Source organism: Chelmon rostratus, chromosome 9 (genome assembly GCF_017976325.1).
Source record: "Chelmon rostratus isolate fCheRos1 chromosome 9, fCheRos1.pri, whole genome shotgun sequence".
Lineage (NCBI taxonomy): Eukaryota > Metazoa > Chordata > Actinopteri > Chaetodontiformes > Chaetodontidae > Chelmon > Chelmon rostratus.
Window position 1 is genome coordinate 7,629,093 of NC_055666.1, and position 24,955 is coordinate 7,654,047.

The following is a 24,955-nucleotide window of genomic DNA, read 5'->3' on the forward strand; positions in this document are numbered from 1 at the left end:
CAACTTCTTGAGTTTGGAGTTGTTTATGACTAAGGGTAAATGATTACACAACAGTTCAGTTCAATGAGCCCATTTAGAACAATAAACCTGGTGACACTGGATTTCCCAGAAAGCTGATGCTGGAAGTCATTTGGCGAATGAAATCCCTCGACCATATGAAGTCTTTAAATGATGAGGTGAAGCGACTGAGACGAACTAGCTTCAGCAGCAAATGAGCAAATCTGAAATGATTTTAGTTTTAGATCAAATAATTTTTATTTAACAAATGTACAACAGAACTTATACATGTATAACTACCCAAACACAAAACTCTACATGATCCATCTCACAGGTACAAAACTTTGTACTCCCATCTAACACACGTTACACAAACATGTTTCTTATGCTACTTACATAGCACAGTCCTAAGTGACGAGTAGGGACGCACCAGTACTATTTCAGCAACAACAATCTCCTAGGGGTGGGTGATATGACCTAAAATTTATATGACGGTGTTTTTCTTTTTCAGTGACAGAAATATATCACGGTATTACAGAACTATTAGGAAAAAAAAAATGGATGTGTTCATTGGCTCCAAAGAGGAATGAAAATGAGGTATAGGCCTATATGTGTTTTGGAAGGAGTAACCTGCCCCATAATGAAGATTAATTAGTAAATATGATTCATTCTCAGATAGACAAGGGGTAGGATTAGGTACCTCACCAGCATTTATTTGGCAGAAAACCTAAAGTATATTATATAAGTACCACGGGACATGTCTATCAAGCACATTTACATACCAATGCAGCACACAGCATAGCAGGCTTTCCTGTAACAAAACCAGCTGAGCTTGTGTTGCAGTATGAAGTGTGGAGCTAACATCAGATCTGTGGCATGACACAAAAAGGAACGGGAAAAAACAGTTTTCTACATCCAACCTGATACTCTGCTTATTTAATTGACCTCAAATGAGGCTTAGTTAATCTACTGGCTCTTCACTTTCTCGGATGGTGGGAGTAGATGAAGACTTTTGTGTGGGTTCCTGCAGCCAGCAACAGAGAAACTGGCGAGCGTTGCTTGTAATGTTACCTTCGCATCTTTGCGTTACTGGAGTGGCGTTATAGTGAGGAAAATAGTAGTTACAGGATGCAACTCCAGTTCTATGAGTACATGTGTAGCCCTCTACCTGCATGTTAGCAGCCACAGTAAAGCGCATCATTTTTTTAATATGCTAAAACATTTATCACAGTAATGACGGTATTGCAAAATTCATGTCGTGGCTGAACGTGACACTGGTGACCATGACAAAACCAGTATACCCCCCACCCCTACAATCTCAAACTAAGTTTTAGCCCATTAACAAACTAAATGACACACGTGTATTTTGCATTTCTGCCAACTGTTTTACAAAGAATGGATTATTTGGATTTTCAATTGATTTTTTGATTCTCTACCTTCAAAAGGCAGCTTCTGGTTTCTGTACATTATTAAAAAGAGGTATGGATTTTATTTGATGTTAAAGGTTCCATATTATAGAAAGTGAGATTTCTATATCTTTTTTGATTATGAAGCAGGTCTAGGTGCTATATAAATACTGTGAAAGTACCAAAATGCTCACTCTACTCAAAAATGCACACAGCCCATATTCAGACACTGTGCCCTTAAACAAGCTGTCAGGACTTCTGTAAGGCTATACAGTCACTGCCTCAGCCACGCCCCCAGCATTGCTGTGGCTGTGAATTACCTTAAAGGTCCCTAACCTTTAAGGTAATTCATCAAATGAATAGTGAACTATTTGTTGCCTTACTGCTTATTGTTATTACATTACATTGTTCTGGACTTGGAAAACATACTACATTAGTTTTCAGATACCTGAATGCAACACCAAATTAGAAAAGGGCTCCTGCTGGGAGACAGGAAGAGGGCAGTACCAAACTGTTGTAACTGGAACAAAAGGCATCACATTGTTTGCACTGAAGTATTACATCTCTGCAGAAACGCTAGTTATGACACTGATTTCTGAAGTGGACTTTGACAGTTTCTTGGTTGTAATGGAAGCTTAGGGACTGCTTGAAAACAGGCAGTTAATCAAAAAAACTTGTGCTTTGGAAAACGGTCAGCAGAAATGTAAATGCAATTTGCAGTTAATGGGCTGAAACATGGACAACACAGAGGGGCATTCTCACCCATTACTAAGCAAAGCTGAAAAAAGCCACTAGTTTGGTGACTTCATTAGTTTTTCTTAATGAAGACAGACATATTTTCTTACATTTATCAAAAAGGCAGAAAATCCAGTTGTTTGGTTTCTAATAGCTTTTATGTCAGTCTCAGAATATTTTAGCAGTAATCAAACTGATACAGATTCAGTATCTTGATTGACTTGCACATGCAGGACCAGTATCAATGCATCCATGATTTAACATGAGCAAATCTGGCAAGGAGGACTCATCGTGCCCTCTTTCAATTGATTCCAAACAAACATTTGCTGGTGACAATGTTTTCTTTCTCTCTGCTGTTCCACCCCTGCAAGGGTCAATGATGAACAGCTACCTTCGCTGGTGAAATGATACTTGGGCAAAGAGGTGCTCTGACTTGTTTGGCCAGGAGTGAAATCCCCATGGCGCCGCACATTAGCCAATCGAATGAACTGGACAAGAGGAACCCTGATGCAGCTCTCTCTCTCACACACACACACACACTGACAGCCACACCCTTTCACATATACCCTTGTCTATGCGAAAGCACTGATGAACAAGTGTGTATATACACACACACACACACACACACACACACACACACACACACACACACACACACACACACACACACACACACACACACACACACACACACACACACACACACACACACACACAGAGAGAGAGAGAGAGAGAGAGAGAATGCACAGTCCTCTTTAGAAAACAACCAAGGTGACCAGTAAGTATTCAGCGCCACCTTCTCTAATTCCAAGAGTGGCTCTTAGTCTGTCAAAGTGTCTCGCTCTCCGATATCTCAGTCTATTTCTTCATTTTGAGGTCGGCCTCCATGGCACTACGGCGACCCCTGGTGCCTCCATCCTGCAGCAGAGAGACAGATGAAAGAGAAAGTGGGGGAAAAAAAGGGCAAGGGAGAGCGGGAGAAAACAATTAACAAAAAGCTGTAAAGCTCAAAGGTTAGCTGGACAGAGTGAAGGGAGGCCCTGTGGCGGGCCTCCTCACGCGATTGAGCTCTGCACAAAAAAACACAGCACAGTCCACCTCGGAAGGCTTCCTCTCCAAATGAAGAACATAAAAAAAAGATGATCAAAAAAAAGGACAAGTTCAAAAGAAAAGAAGGAGAAAAGAAAATTAGAACATGGAGAGACATGGACAATCGCACGAAAACAGAAAAACACAGGAAACCGGCATGGGGTCATTAACCGAAGGTCGACGGAAGCTTGGGTGATGAAGGTTATACTGGAGCCTCTCTCTCTGTGTGTGTTTGTGTGTGTGTATGTGTATGTGTATGTGTATGTGTATGTGTATGTGTATGTGTATGTGTATGTCTGTATGGAGAGAATATTGTGTCCAAACAGAACTTAAAGTTTATGAGGGTGACAAACAGTGTATTCAGAGGTGTGTATGTGTGTGTGAGAGAGAGAGAGAGAGAGAGAGAGAGAGAGAGAGAGAGGAAGCTTGAGAGACTAAGAGGGTCTAATTTTTTTGTTTTTTTCTTCATTGCTGTTGAGTATTTGATGCTAAAGTTTATGCTTTGATGGTTGGAGGCTTTGAGCTACATTATAATCTTATCATGACAACTGCTGTAAAACGTGACTGACTAGATAACCACGTTCCACAGACAGGGAAAATAAGAACGTGTTACAGAAACAGTCCAAAGTCTGGCATGTCTTGAATCAAACAGGCAACTCTAACAATCATGTCTGACTGTAAGGACGGACTTTTGAACATTTTGAGCCATTTAACACAGAATTTCTGTATTTGTGTGTAGTTTTGTCTGCTTCTCACTGGTTCAAGCTGACCTGGCTCAGCTAGAAAAAAAGTGATGTCACATATTCGTGAGGACCAATCAGGAATTAGCAAAACCTGAGTCGGAGTCTGATGCCAGTTGTGAGGTTATTATATTGCAACTGTCAACCAACGTGTTAAAGAGTGTAAAAACTCTTAATAATACTATGCTACCATGATATTATGCCATGTTTTTAAACACTAAGTGTTTCTTATTAAGTCATGACAATTCAATTCAAGACACATTAAATCATATTAACTTGGACTTTAAAGAGATATTAAAAAGTGTTTAAGATAAATATTTACAGGTTAATCATTTTAATAGTTACAATTGAAGTTTGACTTTATATGGTGTATAGCTGCATTATGCTCATACCTGTAGCATGACTGATACCATTATTTTTTTTACATGGAAACCTAAGATTACTAAAACATTCTCGATCTGGTTCCTTTGGATTTGTTATGTTTTTAAATTGTGACCAAGATGCAAAGTGAGCATTGTACATCTGAAAAACTGTCAGTGCTTTCTGGTGGACAAACTCTGTCGTTGTGACACCGTTTCTAAATGACCTGAAACCTAGTTTGGCATTTCTGTACAGCAATTTATTGTTGCTTATCAGGTGAAATACGCCAAAACTGATATATCTGCAATAATATCGATCTGACTGAATTATGGGTCCAGCTTTCTTAGCTAGCTTGGTCTCATTTTGTTTTATGCTTTTAAAGTGCTGAGTTTTAATGGCTCTTGTAATTACTTAAATCCTAACCATGCTTATTTTTATTGGACCGGTTTTGCTTTCTTTAATAACACTAAACTAGAACTGAATTGAGAGAAAGAAAAGCGATGAGTGGTAAAGACAGATGTGTACATCGTGTGTGTGTGTGTGGCTGTGTGTGTTTGTGTGCGTGTGTTTTGCGCTGAGACAAGCGTGTGCGGAGCGAGGCCTGGTTCTGGTGAAATCTGAGGGAGAACCTGAATACTTACAAAGAGAGAGAGAAGGAAAGCAGGAGAGGCCATTGGGACACTGTCCTGTAGAAGGACAAACATTGGAGTGAGAAAGAGAGAGAAAACACACACATGTGCGTGAGAAAGCAAGTTTCATACAAGTCTGCGTCAAACACAGAAGCACGCAGAGGAACGAGCGTCCATTCAACCGCTGCACGGCACAGACACTGACACGTACTCACACCTCAAAAAGACACATATCCACAGACACACACCTATGCAGACAGGAAATAGTGACATTAATATATACAGACATAGATAAACACACCAGAGACGATCGGGCACATACACAAGCAGGCGAGCTCACTCCCACACGCACACAAACATGTTTTTAAGACAGCTCACACACACAAACACACACACAAACACAAACACACACACAAACACACACACAAACACACACACAAACACACACACAAACACAAACACACACAACACAAACACAAACACACACACACACACACACACACACACACACACACACACACACACACACACACACACACACACACACACTTCCCATCATGGCCCCTGTGAAAAATATCATGACTTTTATCCAGTCGTAGCACTTCCACGAAATACAAATGTTATATCTAATATAGTTCAGCTAAGTTCAAGAAGTGTGAGATCATCTCATTCATGTCCAGTTGAGCTAGCTGCAGAGAAACAGCTGAACAAAAGATGAAACATGTCATTCCTTTTGTCGAATATATTCTGGGAAGTAAATTCCATTTGCAAAAATGTCTTCTGGACTTTCCAGGGAAAGTTCCCTGACATACCCCATCTGGAACAGACATCTCTAAATTCCGTGATACTTCAAAAATGCCATGACCAACAGGAGCCCTGTTAGACACACACTCAATATTGCCACATCCATACAGTGAAGACAAAGTACTACACACACAACGGCAAATATTCATCGTAGACGACAGCAGACAAACAGTTGAGTCAGTGACAGGCAGATGCAGACAGACAGAAGTTAGTGAGGAAAGGTGCAGCCAGCATGCAGGACATGAATCAGCTGGAAAGTCAAGCCCAGGAATTATTCCACTGAAGCATACTGCAGCGAGCGCAGAGGAGAGCAGACCTGGTGAGAGATAGGAACATATCTACTGTATGTTCCCCGGTTCAATACTCTGTTAACACACACTAACCCTCCCATTGTGTTAGGATCAAAATCCTAACCCTGGGAACATACGATCCTGGGAGCGCACATATATAGAACTGGGGAACATAGGACCTCTGTCTTGTTCCCATCATATGCCAGATTAATCTGGGGAACATGAGACCCATGTTCGACCCTGGGAAAATAGGAATGACTCTGTGACTGACAACTGCACTGAGTGGACCCAATGTCTCCAACATGCCATTTACGCCTGGTATTAAAATGGAATCTATTTCTCTAGATACATTCTTTGTCCAACAAACAATCTGATCCTGCCTTTGCATTTACACCTGGTATTTTCAGTGCATTCTCGTTATCCTCATTGATATCTGGTCTCTGTCCTCCAGAGCAAAGCCTGTGTGAAGAATCTGAGGTGGCAGCAAATCAGCTCCAGACTCCCTTAAAAAAATCATGCAGTTTTGTAAGTTGTTGAGTTGAAGGAAACTTTATAAACTTTCTGAAACACTGTTTACAACAAATTCTTAAATATTTGTCCCCTCTTTTAAATGTGACAAATGTAATAAATCAAGTTATTCCTTCCCTTGTATTGTCAGTTTGGCCGGTGTATTACAGTGCCAGCGTGTTGGCCACTCTGCTTTTACACTGACCTAAGATCTGAACACAGTGTGAACCAGACTACCTCCAGATGTGGTCTGGCAGATCCATTCACATTCCAATCACAACACATTTACACCTTGCATTAACATGTGTTTTGTATCCAGATACAGATTACATTTTAATACCAGGTATAAATGGGCTCTAAGTATCACATGGATTCAACAGCGTATGCATGTCTGACTCGTACGATGCTGATGTGAATGCACATACATTACATATAATCAGTGACACGTGTCATGCTTTTGAGAGACTGCCACACTTGTTAGCTATCTGATGCCGAAATCATTGAGTGTCCTGAGTGCATGGCTGGCGATGCTTCTTCACACTTTACCATATATTACACTGAGTGACAGGAGGCTACACAGGAAGGATTATTGTAGAATGATTCGGGTATATTAAGCTTATACAATTAGCCAAATGAGAAGCGTTTAGTTCCAAGAAAGTTGGATAGGGTTCAGGCGAGGTGTAGTAAACTATACTGTTCAATGTAATGTCATGTCAAGTAAAGTGTCAAACGTTTGAGGCCAATTCTTTGCAGACCAGAGAGCGAAACACTTACTCCTATAACATGAGGCAGTTCAATTTACATTTATTCATGTTAGCAAAATGATCAGAGAAAACACACATACTTCATCAGTAATGATCAACACTGTCTTAGGGTCAAATATATAATGATACAGCAACACAGCAGCAAAAATATGAGAACCAAACTGACCGTATGGTCAATTCAACAAATTTGTGACTCGAGTCCACGACTATGGCAACACGTTTCTCTATTGACAGTGACTGTGTAACATATCCATTCACGACTTTACACAAAAGAACAAAAAACAAAAACATTCTGCTATGCAACATAGGAACTTTGACACGGGGTGGGGTTTCCTTTTCATACTGCATATTTATGTATTTTCATACATATGTTATATGAAGTAGTAGGACAACTTAACTAAAGCCCTGCACACCCACGCAGCTGTTTTTTAGCTATTCTGATTAGACCTCTTCTTGGGTTCAAGTTGGGCGGGACTACAGTATGATGGGAGTTTGCCGAGAAAATCAAAATCCATATACTGAAAAGAACAGTCCAACACAATTGTTAACAAAGAGTTTAAAAAATATTCCTGAGAAGAGGTGAGAAAACACATGAGAGGGTGCACCATGGCTGGTCAGGGCTTCGAAGTGAGAGTCCAACATTTTGTTACACCAACTCCACCATATCCCAAAATTACTCCCCTGATCACTGTTGATATTTTGAAACTCAACACATTTTAAAGCTGAGGGTCAAAACATCGACTGCGGTTTTTTGGATGTGGAGGTTTATAGAGTGCTTTATCAAAATCAGACACTATGACAGACTTAAGGGAATTCTAATTTGACCCCCAACAAGTTGCCCAACCCACCTTCTCAGCTGGCTCTCCTGGCTTACGATTTCCCTCCCTGCCACGGAGGCTCTTGGCGGAGATGGCACTCTCAGAGGTCTGCATGATGAGCTGGGTGGCCAGGAACTGCTGGACGTGCTCTAGGACATCACGCTGCATTTCTAGCGCCATGTGGTACACGTCGTGGTCCGAAGAGTTGTACATGACGGCATTCTGAAACATCAGCATGATGTCGCGCTGGAACTCGGCTGTTGTACGGATCACACCGGACTCGATGTTCTTCTTAATGGCCGACAAGTCCATGGGTCTGGAGGAGCAGCGCAGAGGGAGATGCATTAAACTTCGTGTTTACCACAAACAATCAACATTATTTAAAACTGCTCATTACTTTTTGCTGCAATGGAGAATTTTGGAGTTTCAGACTCTCCGAAGCATGTATCAGAATATATTGTTCACAAAAGTGTGTGTGCACGTGAGACTGACTAAAAAGGCATGTGTTTGTGTGTTCATACCTGTGTACAATGCTGTGGTAACCAGGCGCAATGTCGTCTGACACAGGCTGCAGGAAGACACTGGCATACCTGAGACAAACATCAATTCAGTAATTGCAACATGGCTGTTTTCCTTTAACTGTTGGGGATGCTCTTGCTGCAAGCAAAGAATTTCAAATAAAGCTATTCTTAAAAACTGAGACATTAAAAACTCTCTGAGACTGACTGCGAGATATTGCAAAATATTCTGGCCAACAAAGACTTTGACTCGGTTGAGGCAGTCCAAGAAACTCCACCTGTGGTTGGCTGCGGCTCTCCACACCAGCATGATGGCCTTCTTCCAGATCTTCTGGGCCTGGACTGCCTCCTGGTCCTCACCACACGTAGATCTGATGCAGAGCAGAGCAGGAGGGGATGATGAGAGAGGAAGTGAAGACAGAGTGAGAAGAAGAGAGGCTTGTGAAGTCCGCGGTGAATGGAAACGGGAAGCAGAAGAGAGATTGCAAGTGGCAGAGTGACAAAGCCCGTACTGTTTGAGTTTTCTGTCAGCAGGCAAACACTGCTTAGCTCAGAGAAATCTAATCTGATTCAGGAATACTCAGCCAGCTAAGCTTTATCTACTTTTAAAGCAGTGTTTCTGCTAAAATGTTTTGTTGAGGTAAGGGCAGGGGTTACTCACGGACATGGCCCTAGATTCACACAAGCCACCACTACACCATATCAAATAGATTAAAAAATAGTTATTATGACACAATTATCACAGTCTTTTCTGTAACCATGTACACATGCGGACACCTACAGCTGGGAAGAGGAGGCAGGGCTGCTGGCCAGTGAATCAGCTGTGTAGCGCTGGGAGGACGGGCCGTAACCGTCTTCACTCTCGCTGGCGGCTCGCTCCACCTCCGACAGATAGGGGCCCTCCCCCTCCCCGCATTCCTCCTTCAGCTCCATCCCTTCCTCTGGGTCGCCCTCACTCCCCGCCTCCTCCTCCTTCACCTCCTAGGTTCAAGAACACACACACACACACACAGAGTAAACTGTCTGTGTTCTACAGAAGTTGTGCATGTGTGTATGTGTGCGCAAGTGTATTACCTTGGACTCTTTCCCAGACACAGAGCTGTCCTCAGAGTCTGTGGGACAAAAATGAGAAGGGTAAATATAAAGTCGTGATTTTTGTGTGTGTGTGTCCAAAGAACTACACCACCCACCTAGGCAAGGTGGGTTGGGCTCCGGCTGGCTCCATTCCTCTCCTTCACTCTTGACCGTTGCTTCAGTGACCTCCTTCCCTGCCGTCCCCTCCTCCGTTACCTCACTTCCTGTTGCACCGTCATCAGACGTGACAGAAGAGGTGACATCGCTTCCTGTCACCTCAGGTCCCTCACAGTTTCCCTTGAGCTGTTCTTCTCTTTTAATCTCTGGTTGATTTTGGGTCTCTATGCCTGCAGGGATCAGGGCGGACATTGTGGCGACATCCTGAGACTCCTGTGTGGGATCGGATTCTTGGACTGTGGGCGCTGGATCTGAAGCCTTCAACTCCTGGGTCTCCCAGGGGCCAGGGAGGGTGTGTCCTTCTGAGACGGCCTCTTCACACAGGGAGAGAGCTGCTTCCACTGCTGCTGCGTCCAAGGCCTCCACAGAGTCATCGACCTTGAGAAGGAGGGAAGGAGAGCGACAAGAGGACAGAACATTTTTTTATACATAAATACAAAAACAAACCAACTCTGATGGTGGTCATGTTCGTTTCTGAGGCAAACTGATGTGAAGCCATTTACAAATGAGTAATAATACAGTATGCACCTTCTCCTCTATGATGGCAATGATGTCTCCTACTGTCTCCAAGTCCAACTCATCCCCCATGTAAGAGACAGCTACAAGGTCCTCTTCTACTAATCCTGTCTCCTCAGTGAGCTCTGCCTTCACTGCAGCTTCTGCTTCACCCTCTGCAAGCACACAGAGGAAATAAGAACACAATAAAAACCTGCAAAATTACACTGCAAAGTTGGAAATACTTCTCCGGTCTGGATCCAGTTTCTTCTGTACACCATGAAAAGTGCAGGCCAAGATCTAACAGCACACTTGACCTGACAGAATTTTTAGAAGTATATTTTTATGGTTATTTTTCTTATAGTTCTTTGCGGCAATATACATTTTTTTACATATTCTTTCTGTTATATAGTCCTTTGTATAAAATGTACATATATAGTCAGCTTTTATTTTGTATTTTGTATCTTGTATTTCTCTATTTCTGCTGCTATTTTTTTTTAACTGCCATTACCTGCTGCCTCTAATAAACTCATTCCTGGCTGGTGATTAATAAAGTCTATCTTATCTTAGTTGGATTTTATCACATCTACTTTTTGACTGTATTGCACAGGATTTAAAAGAACATGCGCCATTCAGCATGAACAAACAGTTAAACAAAGTATATTTACCTGTGATGACCTCATGACCAGGTGGTAAGGCAGTGACTGCGGTGGCTGTCTGTACTCCATTGGTGAGGCTTCCAGTAGAATCTCCCTCTCCAACCTGACATTAATAAATAAAAGAAGAATACAAAAATTAGGTGTGGATATGACTTTTAAACCAACAAGTTCAAAATAAGATCAACTGACATTAAATTATAATATATTGCAATAAACCCAGTTTGATAGGCTTTTATATCATTTTCAAGTCCTGGCATTCTTGTAGATTTGGATGTTATGATCCAAGCTCAGCTGGCTCTCACCAGGCGGGGGCTGGCAGAGATGAGGTTGCCTTTTTTCAGAAGTTCTGACAGGAGAGGTGAGGGCGGTGGTGTGGCCTTCTGGGCTAGGAGCCTCTTCTGTGGTGAATCATCTACTAGAGCGGCCAGGCCTCCATCTTTGGGCCCTGGGCCTGGAGCATCTGTCGCTGGTAGAAACACTCCGACCCCCTGGGCCTGGCAGAGGCAGCAGAGTGAGGGTGGTTGGCACAATGAGCTGCAAAAATCTAAACCATTTCCTTCCAGATGGAGCAGGGATTGCCAAAAACACCATAATGTGAGAGGATCTTTTTCCATTGATTCATAATGAGACAAAAAACAAGTTGTAGGTACAGAAAGGCATTGACATATTTGTCTCTCAGTATTGACAGCATCCTTATCACTGCTGAGTATATAAGACAGACACATATATGAGCATGTTCTTACAACTGAGTGGGTGGTGGTGTCTTCAGTGGCAACACCTCCTGTGTCCATGGGTGGCGTGGGAACTGAAGAGTCAGCCTGAGAGTCCATGGTGGGGGGGCTAGCACCCAGGGGAGACCGTACAGTAACACTGGACAGACGCTTAGGTGTGTTTTTCACCGCCTGACGTGCTGTGATGGAGAGAGAAGGTCAGAGGGCAGGGGACAGAGAGAGAATGAATCTGTTTGTTTTATAGTAAATTATGTTCAAGATATGAAGAAAAAGCTGCACAGAAACCAGGAGCAAGGCCTCATGTAACAGTATTGTCATTCCAAGCCAAACATGTCAGAGAAACAATCCTGCAAATTCCCTCACATAGGTAAAAGTCTTGTTATAGCCCATCTTCTTTGTTGGTTTTGGTGTTATGTCTATGTGCATTGATTTTCAATAAACCATTCATACCAAGTATTAAGTTCACAATAAATGACTATATGATCCAAGATACTCAGATTTCCTTGAGAAAATGACATATTTCAACAGAGGGCCTGAACAGTTTGCAGACTGAACCCACCTTGATAAGCTGTCTCTGTGGCTTTCCTCTTCTGTTCTGCTTCCTCCTCATCCTGCTTTTTCTTTCTTGGGTGGGAAAATCACACAGTTTGACAATTAACTTTCAGGAAGATGCTATACAGGCTGGCATAAAATAAAGAGTGCATCTGAAAGGCTGCAGGTTTGCATTACAGAAACAACTGTGTGAACCCTCTCTCATTCTTTGTAAAAATAGATGTCGGGGTGTCACTGAGCTAGTAACTGCTCCAGTGATGTTACCCACGGACTAACAAAGACTATGACTGTGACACACACACACACACTGACATGCATTGAGTCATTTTGCATCTCCTGTTTATAATGCTATGCTTTGCATTATGGGATTGTTCGTAAAAAGCAATATATATACAGCAGCAGACACTAGACACTTTTATTTAGCTAATTTAATGGTCTGCCTCCAAGGAACAACTAGGGGCAGTGCAGCGATAGTCTCTGTTCAGAGAGCTAACCCAGGAGCACAAAGAGGTCAGCAAAGGCAGAGAGGCAGCAGGGAAACAGTGTCTAGAGCCAGAATATTTTCACATATAACTTGGTGAATTAAGGGTATATTTCGAGGAAACCAGAGTTGGAGACGGAACAGTGGAAAGACTAACCAAGACAGTTTTGTTGAGTTTTATTTAGTTTCTGTCGAGTTTGAATGAACGATGAATGATGAGTTACCAAGGCAATTAAGTTTAAGCTCAATGAAAGAGAGAAACTTGAAATCAGAAGTTGTACAGATGTATTTTTCTGTCATTGAACCAAGACGGCATAACTCTTTGCTGCTTCCAACACTGCCAAGAACACTTTCACATGTTGCTCTATTTCCACCTTTCATAAGAAAAGCCCTAGACATATACAGGGCGTAACCGCTTACCATTGGGAGGTTGAACTCACTCAGAACTTTTCAGTAAGAGGCAACTCATTTTTCCAACCAGCCACCACACTATACGGTCCTTTCCACCCAGTTAGATGCTGGTGCTCTTACTCTTCAATTCTACTGCTAACAACAAACCGTCTGCCCCTGACATGTAGCTAAAGTGAAGGTTTGTTTACTCTGTCTAGACTGGTATTTTGAAAACAGTCACTTACTAATTGTTTAATAAGAAGTAATTCACAAGAATTATTATTAAACAGAAGAAGAGTCTTACAGTGTGATCTCTGTCCACAGCTCCTTCAGCTGGGAGTCCATGTGACCTGTCTGTATGAGATCCACCTCCTTCTTTAACTTCCTGTCAGGATAGAAGGCACAGGAGGGTTAAGACTCATGCTTCATAATCCTAAAATTACTTTTAAGTGGTCATTTTCAAAGCATGTACGTACCTGTACTGTTCTTGTGTGTCTCGGATTAGTTTTTTCAGTTCCTCTATTCTCTCGGCGGTTAGCCTACGGACAATCACATCTTCAATGGTTTCGACCACCTCACCCTTCTCACCTCGCTTACGCCTGCAATAGAGGAGGGCACAAAGAGTTGAAGTGAAATTTAAAAAAACATATGTCACAATAAATAAATGAAAAACAAAAGCTAAAACACATAATTGTAATTCTGCATATAATAGGTGTGTGTCAGTGTCTGTATTATACTGACTTAGGGGCTTCCGTGGCCTCCAGCAGCTCAGAGTACTGTGAAGCACAGTGCTGAGAAACAAAGAGAAAATTTGTTATCCCGCAGCACAGCTTGAGAAGGGCTCAGTATAGAGATCTGCTTGAAAAAACAAATGGAGAAAATGTTGTGTAGGTTTGCAGCTTTCTCACCTTCTGTGAGAACCAGTCAGGTGGACGGCCAGGCTCTGAGAAAGGCTTGATGGCTCTACTTACAGACACCCTGGAAGACAGGAAGGAATTCCTCAGAATAAACAGATATATTGAGAATACAATCTGAAAATAAATGCATGTGGTAACTCAAGACATTTCATTCAGATTAAGAATAAAGGAAGACAGTTAGGAGAAGACCAGGATGTTGTGAATCATGATCACTACTGGCACAGTTCATTGAAACTGCAAAATGCTGGGCAATAGTATACCGAAGAGCTCTCAACAGGATGCACCAATGTTTCATTTCTGTCTGTTCCTACACTCTCATTTCAAGAGATTTTTGAAAGGGTTCAGCTGGTACACTGTGTTAAAAAACACTCAAGTTGGAATTGGTCTTCTCCTACAAACTGTGTAATGATTGTCACAGTTTCAAGATGCACATAAATGTGACAATCAATAGCTGCAATTGATCCTACCTGTCACCATTCACACACTATAACTTGGCCAAGTCTGACATCTAGTGGTGACTACAAACTGAGACGAAAAAGACACATACCAGTATGTTTGCACTGTGTTCTAAATAATATCTTTGAGGATTCTCATTCAGCCAGGTCATGGCACTTCACAGTGCTTTAAAAAGGCTGAAGAACTGAACAGGCTTCTTGGATGAGAGGCAAAAGGTCTTCTTTTTAAAGCACATAGAAGTCCTAAAGAATGGACAGCTAATGCATGTGAGCAAATATGCTAAATTTTAAAGAGATAAACATTCAGTCTGCCTGTGACATGAAGTAAATCCAAGTATGCACTGATGGGTTGACACTATTTCTTGTCGGTGTGGCTAGATCATTGTTAATTAAATGTGAGGTGCTAAAAGTTCCAAGATATTTGGACTGATTTGTTTGCAGTAAATAATTTGTATACAACATCTTTTTATACACTTTAGTGTATAAGACACCTAATCTTTTTTGTGATGTTTTAGTGAATACTGACATTAAATACCAACACACAGTACTGGCTATCAGCATCTTCTATCTTAACATCTGTATTAATCAACTAAGGTGAAAAAGATAAGAGGTGTGAGAAACCTAGTGGCTAGCACTGAAGACTTTTCAGGGAAACAGCTAATAATATGGGGGAAGGCACTGTCTTGTACTACCTACCACTCGTATTCAAAGAATAAAAAAGGAGAGACATAATGGAGACAGTCTGTCAGATGCTGGGCTGATTGTAGCTTTTCTGTCCACATATGGTAAATGTTTGTGCAGCTAAGACATTTGTCTAGACTGGTACTGCGCTTACTGCGCTTCTGCTCTAACTGCCCACCATAAAGATGATCTCATTCAACAGACTGAATGAATCAATACACATTGTGCGAATAATAATAATAATAATAATAAAATGTTGAGTTAGTTTTCCTTTTACCAGTTTTGGTCACCGCTCCTCATGACAGAGGAGGCTAGGCACAGTTTCTCCCTGACTGACCAGGGCTCTGTCGGCCCCACATTCAGAATCTTGTGTTCTGTGGAAAAAGTTCAAAAACACAGAGAAAATCATAACATGTCCAGGTATTGTTGGCAGCCCCTGGCTTATTACTAGCTATCTGCAATGATATAATTCAGGGCACAAACAGTGAGAAATGAGTCCACACATGACAGTGACAAACCTCGATCGCAGAACAAATAAGTTTGGACCATTTTACTAAAACACTTAGACGTCACTGCATTTTCGGTAGAGCCCTTCAACTGCTTACTTCGGATTAATTCTGTCATAAAACAATTTACTTATCCAAATGTGCAAACTACACAAAACGCAAATCACGTTTAAAAACGACAAGGGTTTTGAGTCACAGTAGCCCTGTCAGAGCTGGTAAATCTATCCCCTAATCATAAGTTAACTTACTGCCATTCCAGGTTGAGGAGTTATCTGTTTTGTTTTGTTTTTTTTCTGGGTGGGCAAATCTGTTTATAGAAACACACACTGTATATAACGGCCCCATACAGCCCAAATTAACCATGCAGTCTGTGATGCATTAATGATGTAAAGATAAAACTATAACAGACCGACCGCAGCCGCGATGGTTAGCTGACGTTTTTATTTATCAAAGTTAGCTTGCTAGCTATGGTTAGCTACATTGTTGATAATAACTCGCTACCTTGTATGCTGTTTATGGGATGGCTTTAGGATTTATTATATCATTCCTTGTTTTTCTTCAAAGTGCAGGGGGTTGATAAAGAAAAGTAGTTACAACCCACGTCTCTGCAGACAATAATATACATTTAACGTTAGATAAAATTAAAATATTAGCGTTAGCTTAGCCATGTTGATTACGGGGGACACATTCATGAGACACACACGCTACACTCTGTAACGTTCACGTTTCACGAAGCAACTACGCTACTGGCTCCAATTGCAATGAACTGCAATGTTTGGAGTTTGTTAACTGGTCGTTTCTGATATTAAAGCACGAAGAAAATGGAGAAAGAGTTGGGAAATATTACTCACTGCCAATACCGCTCGCCATTTCTTTTGTGACAAGCCCGTGAACACAACTTCCGCCGGACAGGTTTCAGTGGTACACACAGATGTAACTGTGAACTGGAGCTAAGCGAAAAGGGAAACAGCAGTCAAAAATAAGACAGACTACTACCGCTATCATGAGCGCGTTAGCTGGATATCGAAAGAGTCCTGGGTTTTACTCAGAAAAACAGGCCTTTTTTTCAACTTCAAGATGGGCCAGGCATTAAAGCTAGTAAGATGACTGGACGTTTCAGCCCTTTAATAATGTATTGACTGCAGCTGCTCTGTGTTCCTTTAGTGTTACATTGGAGTGAAAACGCCAACCAAATCTGAACTGAAAGTGTCAGAAGCACCTGCTTATTCAAGATTCAAGATTCAAGATTCAAGAGTCTTTATTGTCATTGCACATGTCAATGAAATTTTCATTGCAATGACAATAATTGTGATGATCAATAATTGTGCCCTGCCAAATAACAGGGACTAAAGTGAACCTGTGTATCAGTGTTGTGAACAAAGGTTGTAGTCAGGACTTCAGAAATACTGATATCACGACTAAAAGGTACCAACGCAACAAGGCAAGTAGAGATACTCTGGTATCTAAATATCATTTAAACAGTAATCTACCACACAGTGATGTCATGGTGTACGCACACACCCTAGAGTGCAGTCCACATCACTGCAGCAAGGTGAGAAGTGAAACCACTGGAGGTCAGCAAAACCCAGATTTTCAGCTTGTGTGAGGATTGTTCTTGGGTTGGAGAGTGAATGTGCTGTAATCAGTTGTTTACTGACCTCCAAACAGAAAGGGCTCCAAAAGCCAAGCAAAGAGCCCTGAAGGAAGTGCCGATTTCCTGGTGCGACAGCCCTGGTGGATCCACCAGGAGTGTTAATGAAAGTTTGTGTCCTTGTAAATGTGGGCATTGGAAGTGGGCCAGTGACACTCCAGTAGTCTTGGTCATGCCAAGTAAGGACACACTGAACTTTGTGAGGGATGTGTTGGCTGAAACATTTCTTCTCAATCTGCTCTGTAGTTTTATGGCTCCCTGTTTATGACGTGTGACATCAGCCGGATAACAGTGTGACCATCCTTTGTCCTGCATTTGCTGCTTAATATTTAAATCATACTCTACCAGTGGAGGATGACATGTGAATGGCTAATGGGCTTGTCACTGGAATTCACCATGTAGACAGATGTGTGTGCTAAAAACAAGTGTAACAACAAACTTTAGTTTTCATAAGTGAGTCCCAGCAAATTACAAATATCCATATGAACAGGTCCTCTGCATGTTTGACTAAATGTGAAGATTCAGTAATGTACTGTAGGAGTAGTTACAGTCTACTTGTGCTATATTGTAGTTTCAAGTCATTTAATTGCTGTTACAAAGCCAAAGCCTCCTAAAACAAATCTTAAGACTGATAATGAGAGTAAAAATAATCTCTACAAGTCATTTTGTGACCATGACACGTTTTCATGTGAAATTCTCTTTAGTTACAAATACACTGAACCTATGATTTAAAAAAAAAAGGTGTTTCACAAAACCAAAAATTCTGTAAAAATATTTACAGAATTTTTCATCAGCTTTGTTTAGATTCTAGTAGTCTTTTGACTACTTTCCACACTACAGTGAGTCTTACCTGAAGCTGTAGACACTTGACTATCCAAATAAAGCCAGACCAGTTAATCAGAGTGGTGACAAAATCAGACCATTCACATCCATTTAAATATTGGCAGTCTTTATTTCAACAAGACTAAGAAATGTTGTTTAATATACATTTTCTCTTACAATTTAACATCTATCTCATCTTGTTTTTCCATAACATTTAGGAGATACTCTGACAAGTAAAAATCCGGTGTACTGTTACGGCCTCTTTTAGAGACATCTAAACGGCTGCTCTTTATTTACACACTTTTTATTCTTTTCAGTCAGTCACTCCGTCTCTCCTCAGAAAATGAGTCCTTTCTGTTCTTGTGGGCCAAAGGCTGATGGAGGGATATCAACACCTGTCCAACCCAACTTTCAGGTCACTGGACTGAAGTTGCTCTGTGGATCAAATGAACAACATCCGGCTGCTGGACCAACTCCCGCCAGCCGGAAAATGTTGCTGCCCTGGCCCGCAAGCACAGACATTTACCATCATAACCCAACACATTTCCTCTGACTCTCAGAAAGCTGGGTTTCTTTACACTCGACACAACTCTTCCACATGACACAAACACATGCACAAGCCCTTGCAGAAATGTTGGTGGAACACAAAAATCGGAATTGAACCGGGCACATGCAGAACTACTGCCAAATCAAGCTGCTGAAGCACAGCTTCATCATTTTAAATTAAGGCTTCAGTATTTTATGTCGGTTGTTAAGATCTTTCATCAAATCCTTCAAAGTCAGATTCTTAATATTGATTTGTTCCAAGTCTGCTAACTGGGAACGTCGCTTTTTTTTGGATGAAAACTTCATGTAGGCTTACAGTCAACCTGTCAATCTCAGAGCCAAACTAGGCAAAAAATGTTGTTTCTAGTTTTTACCACCTCAACTGCAGCCAGCTGTTTCGGACCTGCATACAAACTTGAAAAATGCAAATCCATTTTTTCAATTTTTACAAAATGCATGTTTAAATCCACCAAATCTGATCGATCAATTATTTTGACAGATGTTCTATATTCACCTCAAGTTTTGCATAACAAAACATTCTGAATACTGTATTTTGGATGTCAGTTCTAAAAGCATGTTTGCAATGACATTAGAATACATGCATAAGTTACTGTACAAAAGCTACATGAGGCAGCATCATTTTAGAGATGAAATGGTCAGGAAATGCAACTTATAGACTCGATTAGCAAATTAGAAAATATAGAAAATCTTATGTTGTGCTTGTCAGCTGGTAATAATATACTCAAACACCCTTCAGGGAATGTGAGCAGATAACAGATACAAATCATCAACACCTACATTCTTTTTTACCTCAAGAAGTTGCTAATAATGTACCAAGGTTAAAGAAAAAGGTCAGGCACCATACATTGCATCAATTTTGGTAGCACTTGTGACAATACTTCAACATTCCACCTCAAGTTGGCATGATGAGAACGTGAGGATGAGGATAGGTAGATTAAATGGTTCAGGATGAGTCCGTTCATACTGACACAGGCCATTTCAGAGGTACAAGTGTGTATTGTGGGACGGGGAACGTGGGGGGGCGTTGGGGATGGGGAGAGAAGGGGAAAAAAAAAAAAAAAGAGCCCCCCAAAACTGTGCACACTGACCAAAAAGTGCCCCCAATATCTGTGCACACTGTCCTCTTCCACCACCTAAAACTAGCAGTAAAATCCACTGTAGTACCTAATATATATCTTCATACCAAAAATAGCTAAAAATTACAACACCTCTTCAACATAAAACCCTGTATTAAAATAATCTTTCCTTGATTTCATTTGATCAAAGCACTGTCTTTTGTTCTTCCTCTCTAGTTCAATGTGAAACGCTCCGAACATACATGTTGCCACCTTTTCTTCTCAAACAGGTAAGACTGTATAGAGTCAGATCCTCTCTGCTGAACTGAGCTTACAGTACCAAAAAGGGCATTCAGGACTTGTCAGCTTTGCCTTCTTTCGGGGTAATGCCAGGGGAGTCCTTCCTCTTCCACACCAGTTACCTTTTACCAGGATGCTAGCCACATATCTCAACTCTATCAGACACTTTCAACTCAACATCACTAGATTGCATTGACAATGAGAGCATGCATGAGGTATGACCTTACTACTGAACGGTTTAAGCTGAGGAAATTAAATTAAAAATTAATCAGGAAATGAAAAAGTTAGGTTGTGATAATGCTCGTAGCAGACATACGATATGCATGTTTGGGCTCATAGAGCGCCCCAAAAAGCTCTTCTAAAGAATGATTCCATCTCCAGGTCAAACATAAATACCTGTGCTGTAACTTCTCTTGCTGTATTTCTGAGCTGCAAATATTTTTAACTCCAAGCAAAGTGAACAGAAGTTCAAACTCTTCCTTAGTTGAGATCAAAAGCTAGCTTCATAATATCTGACTGGCTGATGTATGTCAATGTAGAAACGCACGGACACAAACATTCACAGTGTGCACATTCATAATATGCAAGAAATGATTGTTATAAATTGTTAATATTTATAACAACATTGAACGATTCGTTGATCTCTGAATAATGTAAAGAAAGAACATCCTCAGAAATATGAAGTTATGTCCCACCACAGGAACTCATTGTTCAAGCAAACATCCCGCTTACTATGTAGTTATCAGATGGCAATCACTGAAGAAGGCACAAAGATGAATTATGAGATTGAATTGCCAAAACAAGACAATTATATAATGTTTGTCATGCTGCAAGCAGAACCCTAGTGCAGCTCCAAAAGAGCCAAAAGGAGTTAAGGTTTATCTGGGGGAAGGGGGGAAAAGAGGTGGAGTTCTTGGGAAGAAAATCATATTGCTGTACACTGATGTCCTTAGAAACATACAAACAAATAATTAAAAGTGAAGTTATTGTAATATTAAGAAGAGTCTCCCCCCCAACGGCGGACAGTCCAAGGTCCTGAAGGCAGTCTTTTTAAAGTCTCTCTGACAGTTTTCCCCTTCACTCCGTCATTCCTGGTCGTTCTCTTCCTCTCCCTGTCCAGCCAGTTTTATCTCAAGTGGGGAGCAAGCAGGGCCAGGGTCAGCCCGCAGAGCGCCAGCGCCATGCTTCCCTGTGAGGCAACCATAGCTGATGAATTTCTGTCCACCACCACTTGATTAACCCGGGGATTGCCGGGGTTCGGCGGAGTGGAGAAGTAGATGTCCCGGTCTGTGTTGCACGATGGAGAGTCGCAACCGCTGCCGCTCTCCTCTCCCCCGCTGCCATCTTCATCTGGGAAAAAAGCACACCAGGTCAGATGTGCTTAGCTTAGACGTTACGTCATAATGAAAATCATAAAGGAGGTTAACGATGCTCACCGATATCAATAGAGATGTCGTTGCCGCTGTGTGCAGCTTTGAGCCAGCTCGTCATTTCCTTCAGAGCTGCAATCTGACTGCGAATCATAATGTCTGGCTTTGTTATGTCCACATCCACGTCAGGGTTTGATACCTGATTGGCTAGTCCATTGCCAATAACAACTGACTCGTACCTATGTAGAGTGAGAGTGGTTATTAGTCAACCTGTTGGATTACCATAACGTATCACACATACAGTGAAATAGACTGTGTACGTGTGGATGTGTGTCTCACCTGCTTTTTGCTGTTCCATTCCAGCACTCGTCCCCAGGTGCAATCCTCTCACCTGCGCACACGGTCTCTGGCAATGTGGACCAGAACTTCTTTGCATGTTTCAACTTCTTCTTCACATCATTTGTCTGCATAGAGAACACAGAAAAAAAAGTCAGACTCAACTAGACAAAGCAAAGCAGCAGTAGTGTGGCTTGGTTTTTCTTTGTCCTTACCAATCGATCTAAACTGGTCCCTGCAGCAGTGGTGGGCCTTGCATCAGGACTGTAAGGGCGGAAGCGGCCGGTAAAGCCTGTTTCTTTGACAGAACGTGTGGAACGGAAGGCCATGCTTGGTTTAGGCTGACCACATCCTTGGAAAACCTGTCAGAAAAGTGTAGTTAGTGGAACTGAATCTCTTAATCTCCTGTCTTTCTTTTTAAAATATTGTAAAATGATACTGACTTTCTGCGACACTTGCATGCTGTTCTCCTGCATGTTCATGATGGCCTCCGAAATCTTCACGTCAATGGGATCCATGACGGATTCAAAGTTAAAGGGACCCTCGAGCCTCTCAGCTAGACTAAGCATGGCATCTGAAAAGCAGAACACACGAACATGAAATTAAAAACGGCACAAGAAAAGGATTCATTGCAAAATAAGCATTTCTCCAGTTAAGCTTGATGTTAGAAAAAGCTGCCACTAGGGGGAAGCACATGCCTAAGAGCAGGGGATTGTCAACCAGTGCAACAGAGTCCTCAGATTATTAGTAAAGCTGCAGCACAGCGAGGAGGCAGCAGAAACCAGACGCCTCCACAGACAGTGGCAGGGTCAGCAGCCAGGGACAGACACATGTCAAAGTGGCAAAGAAGCCATGAAACATCTTTTTTCATGTGAGTATGTCATGTAGAACAAATATAAAACATGTAGTGGAGAATAGTAGATATGTGCACCACCCTGAATGTAATGACACTGATCTGGGTCTGTGTTTACACAACATTCAGCTGCATTCATGCTGTGGGTCACAACTTGTACAACGTCTCCCTCCCTGTCTGCCGTTACTTATGCGAGATGATAAAGAATGAGGGATGTGTTTGTACAGGATTTTTTACGATAAACACTGTGTTCCTTTGTTAAACATGTTCTTGCAAAACTGAAGTGCAATAAACCCACTGAACACACTGGAGAAAGTATCTCTCAGCCCAGTGACACCATCCCACCAATTCCATCATGTCACTGGTTTCATGCTTGAGGGTAAAGAGGGCTGCATGTGTAGATGAGGCTGGAGTAGATTAGGTTAGATTAGCTGAAACTTGAATGATTCTTTGGTGAAATAAGAAGCACTGCACTGGCAACTTATAAAAGAACATGGCGCTGTATAAATATACTGTTTCCAAATCAAACACGTTGAGCTATTATGGTTACAGCAGGTCAGGTTAACTTAATAATGGCTGCAGACGGTATTCTTGTTCAGGTAATGGTCGCTTACCGAGGAAGTTGTTCCATTCTGTATCCAAGTCGGCCTGGTTGGCTAAACACCCCCGCAGCACATTCAAACAGTAATTCTGGCAGGGTTTCAGGGCCACTTGGCCCGAGCAGTAGGGACAGTACAACATCTTCATGGCTGCTCGAACACAGCTGGGAGACGCGCTGACCTGGAGGAGGCAGGGGGCAGTAAGCAGACTGTTATCATTGCACCACAGCAAAAACACTCATCTAGCACCACCATAGACACATGCTCCGACTGTGAAAAAGCATGACCATTAATTTTATAAGTCAAGTCCACAAAGCAGGATAATCTAATCACCAATGAATCACTCGCTACAGTGGAAAAACATGCCATACCAGAACAGTCAAAGTGGTTTATGTTATCAGAGACACTGTAATGGAACCGCAGCGAGTTTTTCCAAGAAAGATATGAAGTCAGAAACACAGAAGGGAGGGATGGACAAGGTTTTCGGTGTCTGGTAGAAGACTGATTGCCTTTTTTAGCAAAGACAAAAGCTTCACAAGCAACTCTAACTTACCGTGGAAACTTTGTTGACCACCTCGGGCATGAGTGCCAGGCCGCGCACAAAGGTGCGCGCAGCGACGAAGGCTCGTGTCAGCTGGATGCGGAGCTTGCGAGGCACGTCGCCGAAGGGCTGCAGCTGTTCCGTGTACCTGCTGACGCACTCCATGTAGGCGTCGCTGAATTCGTACTGCACGTTGACCAGCCGGAACATCCTCTCCAGGAGGTCTGCCCAGAAGTCCGACAGCATGGAGTCCAGGTTGACGGCGGCGCTGCCAGACACGTAGTACCGAGTCAGGGCCTCGAAGAAGTTCTTGAACAGTTCTGCGTTCTGCACGTACATCATCCCGTACGTTCGCACGAACATGTTGTGCAGCGACACCTCTGCGTTTTTCAAAAGCTCACGGAAAAACTCTGCAGAGAAAAGAAAGAGGAGCGGGGTTAGTGCGATGACCAAATGTTGAGGCCCAGAACAAACAATCTTGCATTGTTCACATTTCATGTCCGTTTACAGGGAGGGATTTATTTTAAAGATGTTACAAAGGAAATCATATGCTGGATAACAATGTTTGGCACATCAACAGGGACTTCTCATTATCATACTTGTTTGGGCACAGCATATTCACACTTTGTGGGTATCCCATTACAGAACATTAGGCAACACACAAGCACATCGTGAGGTTTTCATCAACTACTCAAATATACAGATTACAGCATGACCACAGTGTATGTAAATAACTAAATTATCGCTGTTGACAGACAAATGAACATTTCAAAAGTGAAACATTATCGCCACAAGGCTCTATCACAGTACATCTACAAATCTTGATACACCTTTGCTTCCTGACTCTCTGCCTGTGCTGCTGCCACCATCTGAAATCAGACTGGTGTTTATTCCGCTTCACCTGTGCACCACATCCTGGCAGCTTGACCATCGCGACAGAAACGGCTTAAGTATAAAATCTTGGATGAAAGGCAAAGGAATGTGTTATGGGAAGGGGACGGTTGGAAATGAGGGGTGAAGCAGGAGGGGTGAAAGGTGGAGCCGGAGCATCTCTGTCAGGCTCAACGAGTGGAGCAGCTCCCTGCT

The 24,955-nt window shown here is 42.0% G+C and overlaps 2 protein-coding genes across 2 annotated transcripts in view; both read right to left on the reverse strand.

The window, feature by feature from the left end:
* Positions 1-243: 243 nt before the first annotated feature.
* On the reverse strand, positions 244-16,675 carry brd8b (bromodomain containing 8b). Its single transcript, XM_041944548.1, has 18 exons — positions 16,627-16,675; positions 15,547-15,643; positions 14,125-14,194; positions 13,958-14,007; positions 13,693-13,815; positions 13,521-13,601; positions 12,353-12,417; positions 11,806-11,972; positions 11,365-11,556; positions 11,072-11,165; positions 10,437-10,579; positions 9,848-10,286; positions 9,732-9,769; positions 9,439-9,638; positions 8,936-9,028; positions 8,661-8,729; positions 8,170-8,455; positions 244-3,056 (listed from the first exon to the last, which is right to left on the reverse strand). Exons 1-18 carry the CDS (start codon positions 16,643-16,645, stop codon positions 2,997-2,999), a joined length of 2,286 nt encoding a protein of 761 aa, XP_041800482.1. The 5' UTR covers positions 16,646-16,675; the 3' UTR covers positions 244-2,996.
* A 1,689-nt stretch (positions 16,676-18,364) lies between these two features.
* Positions 18,365-24,955, reverse strand: part of gpc4 (glypican 4) — a 30,279-nt gene continuing 23,688 nt past the window's right edge. Inside the window, exons 3-9 of the mRNA XM_041944575.1 lie at positions 23,882-24,279; positions 23,344-23,509; positions 22,320-22,450; positions 22,092-22,238; positions 21,880-22,004; positions 21,607-21,779; positions 18,365-21,520 (exon numbers count right to left, since the gene is read on the reverse strand). Of these exons, the coding sequence (XP_041800509.1) occupies positions 21,297-21,520; positions 21,607-21,779; positions 21,880-22,004; positions 22,092-22,238; positions 22,320-22,450; positions 23,344-23,509; positions 23,882-24,279 (1,364 nt within the window). The 3' untranslated portion in view covers positions 18,365-21,296. The remainder of the gene's footprint in view (positions 21,521-21,606; positions 21,780-21,879; positions 22,005-22,091; positions 22,239-22,319; positions 22,451-23,343; positions 23,510-23,881; positions 24,280-24,955) is intronic.

Bases quoted from the DNA above. Each gene is read 5' to 3' on its own strand.
- brd8b (XM_041944548.1), bottom strand. The intron at 12,418-13,520 runs GTAAGACTCTTC...TTCCCACCCAAG, and splicing joins CTGTGGACAGAGATCACACT to AAAGAAAAAGCAGGATGAGG. The intron at 9,029-9,438 runs GTAGGTGTCCGC...GCTCTGCATCAG, and splicing joins CCTGCCTCCTCTTCCCAGCT to ATCTACGTGTGGTGAGGACC.